This window comes from Thunnus albacares, chromosome 12 (assembly GCF_914725855.1).
Source record: "Thunnus albacares chromosome 12, fThuAlb1.1, whole genome shotgun sequence".
In the NCBI taxonomy this organism is placed as follows: domain Eukaryota; kingdom Metazoa; phylum Chordata; class Actinopteri; order Scombriformes; family Scombridae; genus Thunnus; species Thunnus albacares.
Window position 1 is genome coordinate 13016588 of NC_058117.1, and position 21654 is coordinate 13038241.

Sequence of the window (21654 nt, forward strand, 5' to 3'; positions counted from 1 at the left end):
AGGTGTATTTGTCATTTATATACCCATTTTTTTCTCTCTGCCTGTCCCTGGCAGCTGGGTGCGTAAGAAACACCCTCCATCTGAGCCCCCTGTGCCCATCCCTGCCAGCGCAGAGAGCAGGGACCCTTGGCGGAGTATGACGGTGGTGCCCTACCTGGAGGACCTGCACGGCTACACCGAGGAGGACGATGACGAGCTCTATGATGGAGAGGACGAGATCATTTACACTCAGGACTTCACAGTGCCAGGTTAGTGTGAGCTCAGACCTGAACTGGATTAAAACATAATTTTTGTTTGTCATATTTTGCTGATAGGAAGATGAACGTTGGTAGTTGTCTGCAATCGCAGCTCTACGCTAAACCACTTTCTTGTGTCACAGATATGGTTAAAAAAAAAAGTAGGGCAAGTTCTCACTAACCTATAGTAAGCTGTAAGCTGTGACTAAAAGCGAGAGAAGCTATACGTACTGCACTTAGCTGGAAAGTCAAGTATAGCAACAGGTCGTTGAATGTGTATTAACTGTGAGCTAACATTGTTTATTATCTCTCATTTCACTTATTGTTTAGTTATTTCCCCAGTGGAAAACCCCTGGAAAGGAAAAAATAATTAATATGTTAAAGTTAAATATGTTCTTAAAAATGTATTTTCAGTCCAACATTATACTCAATTTGTCACCTTTTGTGCCTGATAATGAGACTAAACTACAATTAAATTTCACTTAAATTTATTCATCCTGATACTTTGTTCATGGTAGCAGTTTTCTTGTTGGGAGAGGATGTTAATTTGGTTTGTCTTGCCCGAACCAATCAGTAGGAAGTGATATATCCGTCCTGCCTACGTAATTTTCAGTTGACACAGAAGCCACCGTAGCAAGGAGCAGTTAACTTTAAGTCTTTCACATTGATCAAAGTAATATGTTGATTTAAGAATTGCTAATTATCAACTATCAAAGTCAACTACAACAACTTGTGCAGCTATATCAATCTCATCCACATTTATCACCATTTTTCTGAATGACTTTAGCTTGCTAGTTCTAGCTAGCAGTGTCAGAAGATGATGTCCCCATTCTTTATCCTGCCTACTAAGTTCTGATTGGTCGACTGTTTCTCTAACCGTTAAAAGTAGGCGTCCAAAACACTTACTGGAATTGCTGCTGAAACTAGGCGGCTCTCTATGTCCTTTATGGAACTTGATGCAAACACATCCTGTTTACTGCTCTAGCGCTCTAATACTGAATACTTTTATGTAGTAGTACCTTTTGTGTACAAACTTTAACAGTGTTGACTGACTTTGGGGTGAATAGATGATGTCAACATCTTTTTATTTGATTTGATCCTCAGCTCCTTGTTTCTCTTTTCTTTTCTTTTTTTTACCCCAGAATTCAAATCCTTTATCAGTTGCTAGGCAACAGCCAGCAATAATAAATGCAGTAGTCTGTGTCGGGTATCTAGAAGTGGTGCCCCACATAAAACCAAACGGAGCTGCAGAATGTGAATGAAGTGATCTAAAAATAGTCCAGCTGAAATGGTTCTGGTGTGGGAGTATGAATGGTTTTTCCAGGGTCCACTCCCACACATGCAGAGAACTGTCACTCATAGATGCTTTATTTCAATGAAATGATAGTGTGTGTGTGTTTGTGTATGTGGTAAATTGAAACAGTTTGACTCAATGTCAATATATCGATCTATCTCGTAGCTTCTAATATTCTCCTCAGTGTCAATTTTTGCAGTGTTAGAGCTCATTTAAAGTTTATCACAGACACACCCACCTACCTCGGCACTTAAAATGACGTCATCACATTAAGGTTAGGTTCTATTTTTCACTCAGATGTCCTGTTGTTGTACGTTACTATTTGTCTTGGTTATCTGCTCTGACATTTTGCTGCTGCTGCTGACACATTAGCTTTTTAAAGGTCCCCTCTTAAAACAAACAAACATGATTACAGTTTTTACAGCAGCAGCTCTGCAGTGATTCACGTTGTGCACACTCATGCTATTACCTCACACTCGCTCAATTAAACAGTGGTCAACTCAGCACTTGTGTGGAGGACTGATGGATTGTCTTATGCCTGATGTGTGTGTGTGTGTGTTTGACTTTAGGACAAGTGGCCGAAGAAGATCAGGATCAGGGGAACGCCGACCACAGTCCAGCTGTAGCCAAGCCGGTTTGTGTGAACGGGACAGAGGCGGGGTCTCTGAACAGCAAGGCCAAAGCCGAACGTCGATCCTCCTCCTCATCCAACCCCTCACGTAAAGGAGTCTCCACAGCCAGCAAGATCCGCAAGCTCTCCACCTGCAAACAGCAATGACCCCCCCCTCACCTTCTCCATCCTCCCTCGGCAACAGCCCACCTGGTGAGTGCGTGGACCGTTCAGCTTTTCACCGAATTGTGCTGCAAAAGTCACCATCTGCTTGGAGGACACCTTTCATACAGTAAAAAAAGAAAAGATAAGGACGAACAGGTGCAGCAGATCCAGATAAAAAGATAGGAGGGATGAGATGCTTCAGAACAGACAGAGACGTAGAGATGAGTATCAGGCAGGCTGGGAGGGGAAAGAGAGAGAATCTGTGTTGATATTCAGGGAGCAGTGCTCTGACTCACCACCACTCCCCAGGCAAACACACGGGCGGTTTCCTATAACAGTCACAAAAACTAGATCTGGACTGGTCCGGTCTCGAAGCATCACTCTCCTGTTCCCTGTTACAGTTCATCTCAATTACAGCCTTCAGTGGCCCTCATTCAGGCGAAGAAGTGGGGCAGATTTATGCTGCAAGCACACACACACACACACACACACACACACACCAATATAACAGGTTGTCTTCCTCTCTTTCCAGTTACCACCCACAGTTTGCTCTTTCAGTCTCTCGCACATACAAACCGCTCACTGCATGAGGCAGTTTGTCATGGGTGCAGTGCAGAGGAGATGCTGTGTGTTAATTTGTTCAGGCGATGACTCACCCTGGATGAGATAAAGTGGGCTGTGTGATGTTTGTCTCTCTCTTTCTCACTCTGCAGATGAGTCTTTCCGTGTTGACAGTAGCAATTAGTCGCCGTCTTGTTATAATTCTGTGATACTGTGGGTGTTTTTATCTCGGGGGTCGTCAGTCTCACTCTGTGCTCTGTCTCTGTCTCCCTCAGGTTGATCTGTTCCCCATCCTTCTGTGTCTGGAGTCCTTACAGTTGTGAGAGAAACCTGCTGAAGTTAATGCCCCCCCCACCTCTACACCCCCCAAATACCTCCTTGGACCACCGGCCTGCAGAGTCTTTTTTTTTAAAAGATGCGGTATGAGTGACGGGGAGGAGGACAGCATGAAATGTTCTTTTTGCTCTGAGACTGAGGCACTGGATGTGAAGATGGTGTTTTCTTTCCTCACATATTTTGGCTCCTTCAGCTCCTGTCATCCAGTTCTGTCATCCAGTCACCCCCTCCTCCTCTTCCTCCTCCCCCTCCATCCTTCCTGTCATCCTCTTAGGAGGACCAAGTGTTGCACCGGACGTTACAAAACACCATCACACCTGTTCCCACCCCTTCACCCTTTGTTTCTTTGACTACCTTTGTTTTTACAGAACCCTAATGGCAGTTTTTAAGACACATTGTGATGTGTGTATAAAAAAAAAAAAAAAAAAAAAAAAAATTAAAGAGAAAAAAAAGAGAACAAAAGTTATGAATAATTCTATATTTAAATCTATGATGCGAATAATTATGATAGTACTCTACTACCACCAACATAAAAACTGCATGCTGTACAGAGCTGGAAGAAAGGGAAAGTGTTTGGTTTGTGGACAGACGGACAGACTGAAGCCTTGAAATCCACCGCTGACCTGTTGGGGATTTTTGATTTCCATTTAGGTTTTTTCTCTTTTTCTTTTTTCCAATGAATATTTTTTAATTATTATTTATATAAAATATGTCCCAAACAGGCTGTTTTGTTGGATGATCCTTCCTGTTTAACTTTGAGTTGAGCATATTTTTATTATGCAATACAGCTCAATGGTTTACGTCCTTGTTTTTGTTTATTATTATTATTATTATTATTATTATTATTATTATTATTATTATTATTTTGTGTGTCCTTTTTAAAAGCTCACACCCTTATAGGTACACTCTTCTATCGCCACAGTGTCTTTCTCTGATGTCGACCAGTTTGTAGTCAGATCCTAGAATATCAAGAACCGATGCCGCTCAGCTGCAGATGGTGGGCCGTCACAATCAGCCAGTCGCCTGTTTTCCAGCGATGCTCTTTGTTGTGCTGATCACATCAACGGGAGCCCTGCCCACCTTCCCCCATCCCCCCCATCCCCTCTTACGCAGCCAGGCCCATCATCAGCCCCTCGCTGGGAATAGATCAGGGAGCAGGTGAGTCACAACCGAGGGAGGGAGAGTGCAGAGCTTCCTACGTCAGCAAGGTCGACAGAGAGGTTCTCTGTTCAACGAGACATAGGAGGAGCAGCGCGGTGAGGATGATGAGAATATGATTAGTATGTGAGGACACATACTGTTCCTGACGTTTTTCTTCTCATGGGGAAGATTTTGCTGTTCTGACAGTTTACAGACATCAGCTTACATGATTCACATTACGACAGTATAAAATCATCAATGGGAGGGAGTCGCTAATATATTTTTTCCACTTTTTATTCAGAAAAATGTCAAGACCAAAAATGAATATGTGCCTCAGTTGGTCCCACAAGGTCTAATCTTTGTCAAGGCTGAAAGACATTTGAATTTTCTGCATGACTCATCTCACTATAAAGCAGATGGTTCACCATGAATGTGGACAAAGACGTGAGTTTCATAAGATATACACACACCGTTATACACACACTGCTCAAACCAAGGTCTGTGTGAAAGGAAAAAGGACAAGCTGTTCTGCAGTTCGTAGGCACAGCGTACCTACCGCTGCAGTTTCCCAGGTGACATCATAACATACAGCAGCGCGCTCATGTTGAAGAGTTGAAATTTGACATGAATGTAGAATGAATTACACTTCACATCCATTCATACTGGAAGATATAAAGTGGGATGAAAGCTGTTCAGTTTGAGACTAAATGACACTGAATTATAACTCCAGATTAGAATTACAATGATTAGCTGATTAATGAATTGGTCCATCAACAAAAAATTCATTTGCAACTATTTTGATAATGGATAAATTATTTCAGCTTCTCCAGTGTGAGGATTTGCTGATTTTCTCTGTTTTATGCCATAAATTAAAAACCTTGAAACTGATGAATTTGACAAAACAAGACATTCTTAAGTTGAGTGTGAACAGAAGTTTAACAAGAAAAGATATTAACTTAAAAAAAAGATATTAACTTCAGGTCTAGTTAAAAAGCTTCTTCTGGAGCTTTCAACTACAGCTCAATCTTCCTCAGTGAATAGTTGTCTCAGACTGAGGAAGACGCTTTGGGAAAAGCTTGTAAGTTGATCTTGTTTTTTAACAGAAATTTACAGACTTCTCCTTTGGGTCTATTATCAGCAGATAATAAATTATCCACAGAATAATAATTGTTTCAACCCTGACATACAAAGAAGTATATTGGCAGAATATCAATTAAAATATTCTGTTTTTCTTAATGTCAACAAAACCCATGAATTACAAAAACCTAATGTGTTAGTCCATCTCTCAGTAATTTTCGACATCCAAGTAAATGTATACTTTTTTTTTCCCAAGGAAAAATAAAATAAAACAGCAGGGCACTTGAGTTGTTCTATTACTCAAACTGGAGTAAAATAGTGAACTTTTGGGGGACTATTTTCAGCTGCGGATGACTACACATTTGGTGTGTTGGTATTTACGGCAGCAGGACAGTGTTTGTGGGATTGATTGAAAATAAACTTCAGTAGCTGTGTTCAAGTCAGCATGTTTTAATAGTTTTTAGACAACAATGGAGGTTTGTAGCACTGACGAGTAAGCTATATTCGACTTTGGTTACACAGGTAATTCTTAATAGATTAATTAATTTGTTTTTGGTCTGTTCATGCTATTTGTTGACAATAAGGAAAATACAGAATGTCATCGGCTTTATCGTGATATTGACAATATAGACTCATTCTGGTGGGATTTAGGAGTAACTAATGCTGCTGGTACGGAGTTTTAACCTCCACTTTCACAATCTCAACTCTGTCACTGGACCATCTGTCTAAAAGCCTGAGAGGCTCCTTTGTCAGTGACTTGAAATATCTGACAGTCTCCCCCTCAGCAGAGTCCCAGCAGTGACACAACTCTCAGCTCGAGCTCCCAGAAGCTCCTTGACTCCAACTCCTTAATTAAGATGCCTAACAGGGACGGATGATTTACAAAAATCTATAAAAATACATGAAATATGGGTATAAAAATGTTTGATGCTCATATTTTCAACCACAGTGTTGATGTATAGTTTGGGTATCTCATCTGTTTTTACTTCTAGGACAAGCCCGATCTGCTGATATGGTGTTAATGAGAGGGGGTTGCAAGCACTGAAGAATTATAATAGGTTTTTTTTTTTTGTGACATGGTATACAGACACAACAGCTCTCAGGGAGACATTTACCCTCATGGTGATCGAGACAAGAAGGACACTTGAGGAGGATATGAGTTTAAATGAGAGAAATGGGTGACAAACTCCATCAATATCATTCTTCCCATCAAAGTGCTTTTTGTTTTAGAGTTAAAACTGTACAGTATTCACATACAAGTTGTTTAGACATACAGTAGCATGCTCAAAATTCACAGTTATGTCTGAAAATATTTGAATTTTTCTAAAGATGGAGGCAAAGTATGGATCTATATTTTCAAAGCTATGTAATGAATGCATTTGAGTTTTTAGAAAATAAAAAGGGGCATCACATGACACAGCACATGGCGTCACAGTGGAAAATAAGGTCTGAATGGAAATACTGGAAGAGACTGGCCATCAATAAGGTACTGCTGTCCTTTAGAATATGTATGTGACTATTTTATTAATCTTACGACTGACCAAGTGTCTAACACATGACAATGTTTAAAGTGCTATAGACCATTTTGTTCAAGTCTGTAAATCTGAGGTCTATAGACAACGGACATGAAATAAAGTCGATGAAGGAGATGACATCGTTGACAAGTTATATGGGACTGAAGCCAGGCGAGGCTGTGTGAGACACGGTAAGCACACGCTCTGCTCCTCCCTGGCCGAGCTTCTCTGCACTCCGCAGGCTGCCGTAAAGCCTTTCTTCCACTGACACGACCAGCTTGTCTGTCAGGCTGCTCTCTGACTGCAGGGAAACCTCTGATAGGATAGTTTGACTACTGTTGTTGTTTCTGTTGTCGACTTTCGGATCCATGTAGCTTGTTCCAGTGGTCGGCAACTGGCTGCTTGTGCTTTTTGTGTCTATATTTGTAGAAACTTGGCAACCGTCGGCCTCACCAGCCAACTCTGCACAACTCGTTGTGTTGGTGCCTTGAGAGGTTGTGTCAGCTGTATTTTCTGTGGCTCCCCCAGCAACTCTTTCACTTGATGGGTCTTTGTTCTCTGCGCTCTCTTTGGCTGCTTCTTCGCAAGCTGCAACTTCGCTGGCTTCTTCATCGGCAGCACTCGCTATGCGTGAGAGTGTGCTGTGATATCTGGTGTCCAGTGGATAACCGGCGCTGTCACCTCTCCGCAGCGGAGTAAACCTCTGCCTCTCCAAAGATGGGGAGTACCTTCCTCCTGCGCTTGACCCTGGGTCACTGTATTGCTTGTGTCTCTGCCACTGCTTCCGGAGGTGAACTCTGGATCGGTGCCTGGAGCGCAGCGGAGAGTCCTGCTGGTCAAACCGTGGATCGTGACGGAGGAACTCGTTGAAAAGAGCGTCTGTCTTCTCATCGATGCTGTAGTCTCGGCGGCGGAGGCGAGGTCGGTGAGGACTAGAGGGCTGAGGGATTGGCTTTGTCAGAGGAGACATTAGCTGTGATTGTGATTCCGGAGGTTTCTGAGGATGAAGGGATTTCATAAGTTGATATGGTTCTTGGAAGGTGAGCGACTGGCTGCCAGTTTGAGGTCTCTCCTTTAGTTTCTCTTCTTTCTCTGTGCTGTCTGCCATCTCATCCTCCAGCTCCTCCTGAAACAGCCGGGCCTCGATGCTCTCGCACACTGAACCTTTCCTCCCCGAGCTGGTGAAGAACAACCTCCTCTCAGACGCCGTCTTGCCTCGAGGTGCTCCAGGAGTCCCGAAAAGCCGCATCTCCTCAGGTGCCCTGGATGGTGCTTCAATGGAGGCATAGCCGCTGTCCATCTGAAGAAGTTTCCGGTTTCCCGCCTCACCCTCTCCTCCAGCTCCACTTCCCATCTCACTGTCCCCACCTGACGCCCCTCTAATGCCTCCCTCCAACGCCTCTCCATCCCCTTCACCTTCAGGCTCATCATCCAGGTCTTGGGACAAACAGCTGTCCAGGCCAGAGCGAGCTCCTGCACCGCCTACGGACGACACGCTGTCAGCATCACTGCGGATGGACTCCCGGTCTGTACTACTCTGGTCTGAGGAGGCGTATTGTTCCAGAGAGGCTCGCAAGCTCCAAATGTCTCTGTAAAGTGAGGGAGGGGCCTCCAAGCTCTCTTGGCGAATCATGAAGGAAAAAGAAGAACCTGAATCTGTCCTTCGTCTGGCCTCAGCCCCCAACACCACCTCATCTCCTTCATCTACCTCCGTCTCACTCTTTTTCCTCACATCTGATGTTGCACCGTCTGTTTTTGTGTCTGTAGTTTTTCTTAACATGTCTTCAAACCTTTCCTGAATGGCAGCTTCTCGTTGTGGCCCAAACAAGTCATCATCTTCTAGAGATTCAAGCCCGACTCCTGTGGCTTCTGTCCTTTTGACTGCACCTAACTTTGTTTCTTTCTCTACTCTTGATCTGTTGCGTATGGCTTCCTCTTCTCTTTGGACGTGACAATCATCTGTTGGCAAACATGGTTCCTCTCTCCTGCCACCTACCTCCACCATGGCCTCCAGCTGTAGCCTGAACAGAAGGAGAAGGGGTTTGTTAATCAATTATAATGAAAACTTCATGGTGCAAGTTGTACAATTATGGGAAGGGATGTACCTGCTGAGGAAGACTGAGGATGTCGATGCACTGGCGGGGTGAGACAGAGACTCTGCAGACAGAGACTGGAGGCCACTGGTTTGGATGGGAGTGTGTGGGAAAGACTCAATGTCATCTCGCAGAGGAGAAGAGTCATCTTCTGTATGATCAGTGGTTTCACTTGCTGCTCTCTGTCTCTGGAAGGGCCTTCTCTTGGGGGATCCTGATACAAATTCACAAGAAAATGATACATAATAACTGTTTAATACCATTTCCGTTGCAATTTCTTAGAATTCAATTTTAATCTTAACACAGATGTCCAAACCTTTGGCATCTAGACTGGCAGCCCGGTGGCTGCTGTCGAACTTCCACCTCCTGAAATAAGGCCCAGCCCCCTCCAGACTCGCATGGCGCCGCAGTTTAGTGAAGAAATGTAGAACTGAAGTCTGGCCTGGAGCTTGAGTCGATTCTCCTCTCATCCCCCGTTCGCTCTCAGCCTCTGCCCTGTCCCCGATAGCCTCCATCTGACAGGAGAGATGAAGGGAGAAGACGATGGAGGGAGGTGATGAGACATTAAGGAGCGGTTGAGGCAGAGGAGCTGAGATGAATCGTGACGGGCAGAGGCAAAGCCCTCAGGGGACAGCAGTTTGTCATATTGTCACTCAGTTGCAGTGATGACTGATGTCAGAGAGCATCAGTAGGTTTGAGCCTGTGGCAGCTGCTTTTCACAGCTCTGTTTATGTGTGAAACAAATGGATCAATCTGCACTGAAGAATCTGTCCGTGCAAATGTGTTTCTGGCTAAACTGTGTAAAAAGCAATTACTGGTTCACAAATTTTTCATCTACACGAAAATGTTATTTAAAGCGCAAACTAAAACATGAGAAAAATCTCAGTTATGACTAAACTTTTCTCACAGGCATTTCTGAGAGTCTAACCACCGAAATGCTGCAATTTTATTTGAGGCAAGTCTCCTGAATAAAATGTTGGTTTTGTCCAAAGAACAAAAAAAAAACTCAATAAAAACACTGAGCATCTCATTCCATGTTGAGGAAGGATAAATCAATAATAGGAGTCAGCCATGAGGTTGTGCTTAGGCACAGTGGCACTTTGAGCTAAATGCTAGTATTAGCATGCTAACATGCTGATGTTTAGCCAGTATAATGTTTACCATGTTCACCATCTTAGTTTAGCATTTTGCAGGTATTTGGTTATAAACCAAAGTATTGAACAAATTAAATTTTTTACCTGATAAAGGCACTAAAGAAAATGTAAAGGGATCCCCAAAATTATTACATTTCAACCAAGGGTCACTCAAATGTCTGTACCAAATTTATGTACCAATTTTCATTTGTGATTTTAAGCCATTTCACACAAAGCCATGAAAGTAAAGCTCATGGTGATGCTAGAAGTTAAGTCAGGTGATCACCAAAGTAGGCTTCATTCTATGGGGACCACGGATGCCTTGAAATCCAACCAATAGTCGTTATACCACGGATGCCTTGAAATCCAACCAATAGTCGTTATTTCAGTCCGGACCAAAGTGGGCGACCAACCAACTGACTATCTGACAGACCTACAGAACCACATTGGCATCCCTAAAAATGTGTTGACCTGTATTATATATATATCTCACAAATTTTTAAATTTTAAAAGATGCAAAGTCAAATAAAAACAGGTGAAACTTACTGTCTGGGAGCGTGTGTGCTGTGTTTTCATGGCTGATGAGGCCTGCATGGGGCCCTGGTCCAGGATGATGGAGTGGTGCGGATCTCCTGGCAGACCTCCGCTGATGCTCTGTCCCATCCAGTCAGGGACTCTTCTCTCAGTGGGCTGGAAAGTGAAAACAACACAGGTTAGAGAAAACAAATGACTGATGTGTGAGATAAATCACACCCAGAATCAAGTCACCTGGTAGATGGTGAGGGGCAGCTTGGGAGGTCGAGTCTCACTGATGTTGATGGTGCTGCTCTCTGTTGAGTCACACTCCATGATGGTGAGGATCTTCAGGTCACACGGGGCCGGAGGCAGGTGGAGGTGGGTCAGCCGGGCCTTTTTCAGGTGGTGGAAGTCTCCCTCAGTGAGAGTGTACCTGAGGAAGAGGATGGGAGGACCAATCATCAAATTTAATTCCATACACATCAAATAACACAAAAATTCACCTTAGCTCAGTTGAACTGTACCTGCGTCCTTTGTCCTGCGTTGTCTTCTCCTGTTCGTAGAGTGCAGATTCGTTGAAGGAGACTCTGCGGCCAGTAGACCCAGTGGAGACGAATCGCTCCGACTCTCCATCATGACAGCTTGTAGCTGAGAGAGCGTCTGATTCATCCAGACGAATGGTGATCTCTAAGTGACAAAAAGGACAAGGACAAACAGAGGGAGAGAAATGATGGAGTTAGTGACGACAGTGGGCCAGAATATATGGACTTTAAAAGAATACACAGCTCTGACCTTGGGTGGGCTGAGAATCTTCAGCGTAAGTGGTGTTTGTCTTTTCAGGGTCATCGCTCGCTCTGAAAGGAGGAAATTAGTTTTACTCCTTGTGCTCGTTCATGGAAACAAAAATGCCTCGTCACACTTATCACAGCTTTCAATTTCATATTCAATAGAGCTTTAATCCACTGCTGTCATAACCACGCTGGCTCCTGTAATCCCTGGGTGTTTGCAGATGAACTTGGCCTGCCAGTCGCACACAGTGTGTCACTCTTTGTAGGTACCTGGAGTAGCGTCGTCCACCCATGCAGCAGCGGTGACAGAAGAGCAGCAGCAGGGAGAGCAGGACCAGCGTCCCCCCGGCAAAAACACTCAGCAGCACCAACAGCAGCACATAGCTCTCCACCTGGCCCGTCGACACAGGCACATCCTGACAAGGTGCAACCGAGAACAGAGGTTAGGATCCCTGCAGCAAGTCAACTACTGTGCTTGAGTACAAGTTGAAGGTACTTTACTTGAGTATTTCTATTTGATGCTGCTGTATACTCGCTACATTTTACTCTGCTACATTAATTTGACAGCTATAGTTGCTACTTGCTACAGATTAAAGTGCAGGTTCATAATTATTCAAGTCTGTCTTAAAACAACAGTCAGGTGCCCAAATGAACAATGACACTTTTTTTGTGCTGTAATCATTCCTCCCATTCATACTGGCCATTAGAAGATCCCTTCATAATGCACTTTCAGTGTAAGTGATGGGGGACAAAATTCACAGCCCTCCTTCTGTGCAAAAATGCATTTAATAAATTATTTTGTAAATGTAATATGAAGCTTTAGCCATCCAAATTAGTCAAATCAAGTAGATATCTTTTAAAGTTAGTCTTTTTAGTGCTAAATCCCCTCTTCAACTGCGGCTGAACAGGAAAACACTGTTCATTGAGACACAAAAAAGGAATTTTTTGCTGAAAAGACTGTAAATGTGGAAGATATCCACTTTGTTTAATTAGCTCAGACGGCTGTAGCTTCATATTTTTTTCTCAAAATGAGGACTGTGCCCCATCACTTACATTGTAAGCACATTAAGAAGGGATCTTATAATGGTCAATATGAACAGGAGGAATGGTGACAGAATGCAATTTAATTTAATAAAATATGGTGCATATAAAGCAGTTAGTAGCTCCACCGCCACTAGATACAACATTAAAATGCTGCTCATATATCAATGCATCAATAATAATAATCAGATATTAAAATATAAGGTATAAAGTAACAAGCTGAGTGGGGTCATTATTCATAATGAGTACCTTTACCTTTGAAACTCAAGTGCATTTGGTTAATAAAACTTCTATAATTCACCTTAAAGATACATTAATAGATTTCTTTTGTCCAAGCTATAAACACACTGAGATGTTATTCATCACCTTATGAATTTAATATGAGTAGTGTGTTAGCAAACAGTTGCTTATTCACATATCCAGCTTACCAAAGCAACAGTAGCATCTATTTGCAGTCGTGTTTGTGTCCACCTGATAAATGTTGTTTTGGTTCCTCTGACTCCTGAGGATATCTGACTCTTTAGCAGCTAGATGCTCCACTATGTTCGCCAGCTATACTCACTAACCTTGTCTCTGTTTTTATATTTTCACTGTGTTATTGCCACTTTCGCTTTGAGTTCTTCTTCCACCACTTGATCCTACACCGTATAAATATGGAAAGTCTGTAATACCACATTATGAATTAATTTATTTGTCCGATTATGTGTTGCCTAAATGAAATCTTCAACTAAAGGTGGAGATAATGAACACCGCAGTTAGTCCTACTGTTAAACAGATGAGCTGAATCACTCAATGAGTTGTTCAGTTTGATGTTTTACTGTCACCATTTTAGAGGATTTTCTTTCCTTTTTAAGTTTTTAGTCTTCTATCATCATAACAAATCAGTATGTGTAGCTACAAAAAACATACAGGTAGGAATTTGTTTCATAAAGTCACGTTGGTGTAAATTTAAAGGATATTTGCTACTTGTGTCAAGTCAGAGCAATGCAGAAACCTCAGAAAAACTTTACACAGTCAGTTTAATTTGCTTTCTCTCAGGGTGGAAGTTTTATTCATCATTCTTTCTCTGGATGTTTTTGGTATGATAACAACTGTGCACCAGCAGCGTTAACCTGTGTGCTTGTGTACTTTTTTGAATATATAGTTTTTTTTAATTATTTCTCTACATTTTTGTATTCATTATTTGTTGAATGCACCACAGGGACATTAAAGATGTACCTCTCTCCAAGAAAGAGGAGAGAAAATACTCCCTTCTCCCACCTCACTAACCCATAAAACCACAACATCCACACACACATACAAACATGATTCAATCCTCCTGATCCTAGTCCACCTCCCCTTGAATAAAGAGGCATAACTTCAAAAGAAATACTGAAATACAAGACCAAATATTAACTTAAAAGATACAAATAGGACACAGCTTTTCCTTGCTGACAAGAACAACATTTAATACTGACGGAAAATATCAGCTGTGTCTCTAACTATCAGCCAAAACTCATATCAGACAAATCCTGCTACTCACTGTACTCTGTCATTGTTTGGGTGGCACAACATCAATTTAATTCCCTTTGCTTGTATTCAGATGACACTGCTGGTGCTCATAACTCATTCCTTTAATGGCGCAATAAGACAGAAGCGTACGTATCTCTGTTGTCATGTGTGTTGTTGTGAGCTCGGTGGCTTCGTTAGTCCTGCTGGGACAGTAATTGATTCTTCTCCCTTTGAGCTTCGGAGCAATGAGGAATCTCTTTGTCGCATTACGCCTGCAGCTAAGGCGCTGTAATATTTAATAAGGAGTGGAATTAACACTGAAAGACTCTCTTAAGTCCCGGCCTCCTCACAGTGATTCTTATCAACGGACGCACAGTCACATACATCCACAGTCTGCCCATGAAGACACACGCATACAGAAAGAGACAGCACAACTGCTCTCCTCTCTGCTCTCTCTGATTAATACTCTCAGTCTCAGCTGAGTGAGCCTGGGGATGCTAATCGAAACGTCAGCGAGACCCTTAATTCAATTTCCCAGCTCTTCTCAATGAGGGGGAAATGAGGCCTCCGCAGGCTAAAAATGGAAATTGGAGGAGGAGGATGCAGACGCACATGAGCAATCCCCACACCAGACTTTCCTGGCTCTTTTCTGATGTCAGAGTCAAAAGGAGAGTAGAAATAATTGGGTTCTTTTCACATCTGTTGCAACATTTAGCGTTATATTGTATAATGGATGAAAATGTGAAAGGTGGCTGCACACGGTTTTGAGGGAAATCATGCATGGAGCGATCATCCCAAGAAGATGGGAAGCTCCTCGCACAGCACGGACCGACCTTGTAGATGATGATGACCTTAACAGAAGCAGCAGCAAGGTCATTGTAGAGAAAACTAAAAGCCAGCTGCTGACTGAACATACAGACATGCAGTAAGTGGAGGATGGAGTAAGAGAAAAAAAGATAGCGGAGGTGGAGGTGTGTTAGCGTGAAAAAGAGCAAAAACAGCTGCTTTTCTGCTCCCTTCCTTGAGTCAAAACATCAATCTATCTGTGTCAAACACAGGCTCAGTCTAACAGCAGCACGTCATAGCTGAGGATGATGATTATGTGCGTTGACACACATGAAAACACGCTTTTTTTTTCCTTTCCATTCAACCCCAAACCAGCTTCAGGCCAGAACATGCTAAAATGAGTACTCTGTCACACACAAATGCGTACATGTAGTATATTTTTACATACATTAGATGCTGTAGTGGTTTACATTTAGCTGAAGCCTCTGGGGAGATGTGTATAAAAAGCTATATATGTGTTGTACAGCAACATGCACACCTTGATACACCCACAGTTACACATCTGTGTGCCACACACACACACATAAACAAACACACGCAGTTTGTCTGTAGCTTAATGAAATCTGCTGTTTTTACAAGCTCAGCCAAACATGAAGAGCAACACAATCAATCAGGTGCAGCAGCGGAGCCTCTCGCCAGTCTTCGGGCCATGTTTCTAACACACACTGTAGAGGCAAACAACAGTCAGTTCTCCGTCCACAAAGAGACAGCATTAACTGTCCGATAATCACCACCGCTGGCTCAGATCTCAGATATCCCCTCCGCTCCGTCCTCCACAGGCTACATGGCACACAAAGCCAGCAGCACACTCAGTCCTGTTTTTGAGTCAAATCCTCTTTGGAAACAGATCAGGCTGTCCTCCACTACTGCTGCACCTGAGATACAATACCTGTTACTGGAACACTGTCAACCACTCTGTCTTTTTTTTCTATCTAATGGCCAAACACCTGGACCTCATTCTGCTTTGATTGATCCATTGTGGAAGGTTTTCCAAGCAAAGGTGAAGTTGTCATACGGCAGACTACAGACTGATGTGAAGGTGTGGGCGGTATGTGTTGACGGTGTTGGACAGAGAGGGAGGGGGGGGGGGGCGCAGCAGTACTCACAGTGGAGTTCTCAGTCAGACTTGTCAGAACAGGCAAATCATTGCTCATGGTCCAGGTCAGCGTGGGTGAACCCTGCAGAGGATGAGAAAAGTAAAGAACGTCAGACAGATGTTCTTTCGAGACAATAATACAATTTCTGTTATTGTGCGTACTGAACGATGGAAAAGAGGCTTCACGTATGTTGCTCGCTCTGATGGGAACACGCTGCACACAGAAATAAAACTTGAATAAACTACTGTATGTAAGTAGGTTGTATGTACTGTAAGCCTTTAATTCTCTTTGAAGCCAATCTGCCTGTCAGTGTTTCTAAACCAACATTTGGTTGGAATATTAGCATTTATTGTGATCATCTGTAATATCTGTAAATATCACTTGTAGTATATTTACTGCTGTTATATTTTTTTTTATCAATCCTACTTTCATTACCCTTGATTTTTTCATATTTTTTTATTCATTATAACTCCATGTTTTATATTTTATAACCTCTATGTTTGAAAAAGGAGATTTTTACTCTCAGTGAGGTCTTTTCCTGGTTGAATAAAGATGATTGCCAAAGTGCAGAGGGACCTGGTAGTCCTTGTTGATTGGATTGTGACCCTTTTTGTGTCGTTATGTCACAATCACTACAGACACATACGTATTAACTGTGGGCAGGGCTGCAGACGTCATGTTTTGGGATATTTTAACACCGTGAGAAGGAGTTGGTTTTCTAGACAAATTATTATTCTGACATTTTTTTTAAAGTCATTATCTATAAATGTGACTATTTTAGGCACAAAAAATAAAAATAAAATAAAATAAAGGACATTTGTATTTTTTCAACAGAATGATCTTCCCAGGAATGTGGAGAAATATTTGAAACAGCATTTAGATCATCATGTAGTGAAATCAAATGTACAGAAAACACAAATAATATGTGAAAAATTAAAATTAAAATTTGCAGATTTTTTCCTGTCAAATATTTTAGAGGGCTGAGGTCACGCTGGTGGAGTATTTCTAAAATCTGGCTACAGCCCTGACTGGGGATACTCCAGCAATTTAACACTGTACTTCCATAAAGATTACAAGAGACATTTTTTTTTAATCCATGCAGCCAAGATATCCTCAGTTTTAGTGCCTAATTTGGGTCAAACTCCTGTAACGCAGCTCAGTTGTGTCTTTCGTTAGACCCTCCCTGTCTGATAAAGGTCCTCATCTATAAAACTCCACGCTCCAATTTGTAATGCAGGCTTTTTCTTAAACATTTAAAGTCTCGAATCCCAAACCATGAAAACACCAATGGCATCACTATGGTTATTTTTTCAGACTTTGGAAAGCTTCCTGCAGAGCCACAAAAAGCATTTACAGGCTGAGTCGACTGTGTAAAATCAGTGCAATGCCCCTTTAACATCCTGGAATAATGTAAACCCAACTGTTGTGTAGATTGAGTGCTCTGGGTTGAGCACAAATGTGTCTAAAGATACACTGACATCTTCTGAAGACGGACCATTAATGGCACAATAACCAAAAATCCTCCACTCTCATGTCCGTCTCTCACCTGTAGTCTAATCTCTGTAAAATGACTTTTTCTATGCGTCTGTGTCCACGTGAGACAGAGACAGAAAAAGACAGAAGAGCTGACAGCACGTAATTATTTACTCCGAGCACAGCTTGTGTAACATCAGTCCATGATTGCATTCCTCACACATGCTGGTAACCCTGCTGCACATTCCCACATCATGTGAGAGTCATGTTTTATGTAATATCTCACACATGCAAACAGCTCAAGGTAACTAGGATGAGCACACATAGAGAATCCAACACACACACGCACAACTTCATACATTCAATACTCGCTCTGGTTCATGATCTTCAGTGATACAAATTCATGTGGAATTTTAATCAAAGAAACGAAAATACTCTGATTTTCGAAAGTCGTAGCCTGAGCAAGATTCTGCCTGATTTTTTTGTTCAGACGCTGTCAAGGTCTCCCTCAGGATAGACCAGCTGAGCACATCTGTCTCCTCTTCGCTGACTGAATAATAAACTGTTAAAATGGTGTAAAGCTGCCTTTCAGAAGCATGAAATGTCTTGATCTTGAGCACCATAGTGTTGAAAGTCCTCAAAAAATGTCCTTCCTGCAAGTCTTACATTTAGTTTTTCTTTATTATTGTTGCAGACAGAAAAAGCCACACTTGGAGTAAGATTTTAAATCAGAAGCCCTTTAAAACTAAATTCACCATTAACAACAAGAGAAGCAGCTGTTCAGTAGTGAGTGAGTTCCTAAAGATGAAAAATACTGACTTATTGAGCTACTTTGCATTTTATCCATCACCACATCTGGACATAAAATGAAGATCTACATATGCTTTCAATCAAACTCATTCACTGCTCACCCGCTGCATCATTGTTACAACAGTAAGCCAGCAATTAAAACAGTCCAAATGAAGCCACACTGATTTCCTTAATGCGTTTCTGACATGAAATGTGTGTGTCAGTCATTACAAACATTGCAAACTCATAAAACGTTACGTTTAAATAGCGGAGAGCATAAAGTTTCCAGATAGATACCAGATACAACAGACGGATTTTTGTGGAAATATGAATTAAAATGATGCACGAGACAGCAGCACGAGTCTTGAGTTGGAATATTTCATGCACAATAGCCAACACAATACATATATATGTTCAAACAAGAAAACTGCCGTGCTCAGCTCAGATGTCTTCGGAGTATAATGGGTGTCAACCCAAAAGGCACAAAAATAGCAAATGGAGTCGTCAGCACTCGCAAATAAGTATGTAGCACTTTTAATAATGCACAGCAGCAGAAGGAAAACCCCCAGGCTGCAACGCGTCCGTTTCCTTCTGCTACTGTGCATTATTAAAAGTGCTTATTTGCGAGTTCACACAATATAGGTGTGTGTTATACTATCAGACAGTAAGAATATGATCATTTATCCACCCTTAAATCTACTAAAGGGGCAAATAAAACTGTATGCTGTATTTTGAATTGTATTTTTTGTTTGTTAAATTATCATGATTATTATAATTATTATAGAATTATACATGTATCTTATTTTTAATTCATTCACATTAACCTGTTTCCAATTAGTCTAATTTTGAGCACACTTAAAGTTGTAGATTATTTTTATTAGCCTATTGTTAGTATTACTGTTGTTATTAATAACGTTTGACAAGCCCCATACATTAATCCTACACTAAAAAAATGTATCCTATAATAGCAGGCTATAGTGACTTCTTTGCTTCTCCATCATTTGATTTGCCAGTAAATACTGACATTTAGTAAATAGAGAAAAACTGAACACTGACCCCGACTGGCGGAGGGAAAAAAATCCACATTGTGTGTGCGTGCGCGTGTTAGTTTCCAGGGTCTAATGACATGTTACATCCTGTCATCATCATCTCGTCCTCTCGCGCTTTAACCGCGGGCTATACATCAGGCAGACACACACTTTCTAGTTCATTCCATCACTGGGCTGTAATGATGCTGACGGTGTTTAAACCCTCATAAACACCGTCAGTAGTACATATGGAGGGAGGATGGAGGGAGGGGATTGACTGCATCTATCATCCTGACGCGTGACTGGATGCTGATGCTGTCCAGATGTGCAGCAGGCTATCTTACGGTCTATACGGGCGGTGTTGGAAGCAGCTTCCCTACAGCGAGCCGCTGCAGCCGGCGGCGCTCAGCAGCAGCAGCAGCAGCCTCAGCATCAGCATCGGCAGCATCTTCCTCTCTCCTCCGAAAAGCCACCGGTCAGGGCTGTCCCACATCTCTGCGTCGCGTGCTCTCAGCCTGCGGGCAATAATAAATCAATCACGACCAGTCACACACACACACACACACACATACACACACACACACAGGAGCCTTTCTCGTGCCGTGCGGTCTTAGCATCTCTCACTAAATCAAATGCTGCGATGATCTAGAGCCGGCTGTGTCACACATCCCGCATCTTACATAATGAGATAGTGCCACATTACACTGTGAGCGACGCCTGCAGGTCCGCTGACTGATGAAAGATCGGACTCACCCAGCTGTACACTCCGTGAGAAGCGGTCCACAGGCTGCCTGCCCCGTCTGCATACTTTAATTCGGGCTTCAAATGAAGACTGTAGTTATGAATGAAACCACACGCGATTGGACACACCCACCGCCCGCTCCCCCGACGCACCACGTGACCCGGCACTGGTGATGATGATGGTGGTGATGATGTGAGATGGAGGAGAAAATCCGTCTTCATTCACATTACAGCTCATGAATGGCAGCGGCTGTCAGACCGATTGATTGGTAATTTATCAGATTGATTTGGTATCGATGACACTCTGAATCAGTGTTTTAATATTTGCATTTTTCTGTGTTGGAGACTGTCGGTGTTTCCTTATAGAGAGGCAAGTATGCACGGAGAAGGATGAGTGATGAAGACGTTTTGGAAATCTCAGGTTTCACCACATGGTGGCGGCGTTGCATCGCTGACTTAAAGTCAAAACAGTCAAGATGGAAGATCTTCATACAGGAGCCTACATCCAGTCCTGGTCCAGACCCTCGGGAGTCCATGAGAGGACCCCCAGCAACATGAAAAAACAGTTTCAATTCACCCTAGTTCAATAGTTATCCAAATCAGGTGAAGATATGATCTCACAACATTGTTATCTACTCAAAAAAAAAATTAAGGTTCTTGGTATGTTTGCCTTCATTGCACTCTGTCAGTGACAGAGAGGAAACAGAAAGATGAGTAAATGAGTTATGACATTTAGTGCTAAATGAAAAGCAGTAAAAAAGGCTATCCATAGACTATATGAATAAAATGATCAAATGTTAACAAATAGTATATTGGTAAATGGGACAAATGGTCATAAAGATGATTCTATCAGTGGTGGAAGATGTATTTAGATCTTTTACTTAAGTAAAAGTAGTAATACTGCAATTTTTTTTAAAAAAATACTCCATTACAAGTATAAATCCTGCATTCAAAATTGACTTTAAGTTTCCCTCCAGACAAATAAAAATACTCTGCTTGAAACAATAATATTAATTACCATGTTAAAATCCTTAAAATGGCATCTCCTTCCTCTCCCTCATTAAAAAGTCCAGAATCTATAAATAAATATTGTTCAACACAGAAGTTGAACTGCAGGACACAAGATGTCTCCTCCTACACTGAAAAATCCAATCTCAGGTCTCAAGTTTCCAATCACACTTGTGTAAATTGAATATCGGACCAGGATTGGCTTCAAAAGTAGTTGTGATGTCACAAACCCCTTCAAATCACATTTCCAATGGGAAATGTTGGGTCTCTGTAAATTAAGGAGTACGGTCTAGACCTGCTCTATGTGAAAAGTGCCCTGAAATAACTTTTTGTTGTGATTTGGCGCTGTATAAATAAAACTGACTTGACTTGAGCACAGAGAAACTTTCCACTTTCAGCAGATGTATGTGAAAACAAACTCTGTACACACATCATTCTGCACAGTGAAGCTCAAACATCCAACTGTAGACACAAGAAAAAGTGTCCCGTCCACACTGCTATAAAAGGGAACAGAGCAAAAATGCTTCATAAAAAGAACATAACCTTTGAAGTAAATCACTAAAAACTGCTGCAGAAATGGCTCATATTGGTTTATGTGGCTGCCTGTTAGCAGCATTTGTCAACCTGCTGTATACTTAACATGTCTGTCCAGTTGATTAAGTCCCAACTTGGGACTT

General features: G+C 42.1%; 2 protein-coding genes across 3 annotated transcripts in view; one reads left to right on the top strand and one right to left on the bottom strand.

Moving 5' to 3' along the window:
* stk11 (serine/threonine kinase 11) overlaps window positions 1–3667 on the top strand; it is a 16273-nt gene extending 12606 nt beyond the window's left edge. Inside the window, exons 9-11 of the mRNA XM_044367665.1 lie at window positions 55–248; window positions 2100–2353; window positions 3142–3667. Coding sequence (XP_044223600.1) covers window positions 55–248; window positions 2100–2308 — 403 coding nt within the window. The 3' untranslated portion in view covers window positions 2309–2353; window positions 3142–3667. The remainder of the gene's footprint in view (window positions 1–54; window positions 249–2099; window positions 2354–3141) is intronic.
* On the bottom strand, window positions 3605–20224 carry LOC122993484. Of its 2 annotated transcripts, XM_044367663.1 has the most exons (11): window positions 19982–20224; window positions 19573–19743; window positions 15948–16019; window positions 11734–11879; window positions 11468–11529; window positions 11200–11362; window positions 10928–11108; window positions 10706–10849; window positions 9343–9541; window positions 9039–9240; window positions 3605–8954 (listed from the first exon to the last, which is right to left on the bottom strand). In XM_044367663.1, the coding sequence occupies exons 3-11, from the start codon at window positions 15993–15995 to the stop codon at window positions 7085–7087; spliced, it is 3015 nt and encodes a 1004-aa protein (XP_044223598.1). In that variant the 5' UTR covers window positions 15996–16019; window positions 19573–19743; window positions 19982–20224; the 3' UTR covers window positions 3605–7084. The 2 variants fall into 2 exon arrangements, with proteins under 2 accessions (XP_044223598.1, XP_044223599.1); XM_044367664.1 differs by lacking the exons at window positions 19573–19743; window positions 19982–20224 and having other exon boundaries at window positions 15948–16233.
* Between the last annotated feature and the right edge of the window lie 1430 nt (window positions 20225–21654).

Excerpts from the sequence above, each read along its gene's own strand:
- LOC122993484 (XM_044367663.1), bottom strand. The coding sequence starts at position 15,995 with ATGAGCAATGATTTGCCTGTTCTGACAAGTCTGACTGAGAACTCCACT. Across the intron at positions 10,850-10,927 it reads TGCCCCTCACCATCTACCAG|CCCACTGAGAGAAGAGTCCC; the intron begins GTGACTTGATTC and ends TTCACTTTCCAG. Across the intron at positions 9,542-10,705 it reads AGCACACACGCTCCCAGACA|ATGGAGGCTATCGGGGACAG; the intron begins GTAAGTTTCACC and ends CTCTCCTGTCAG.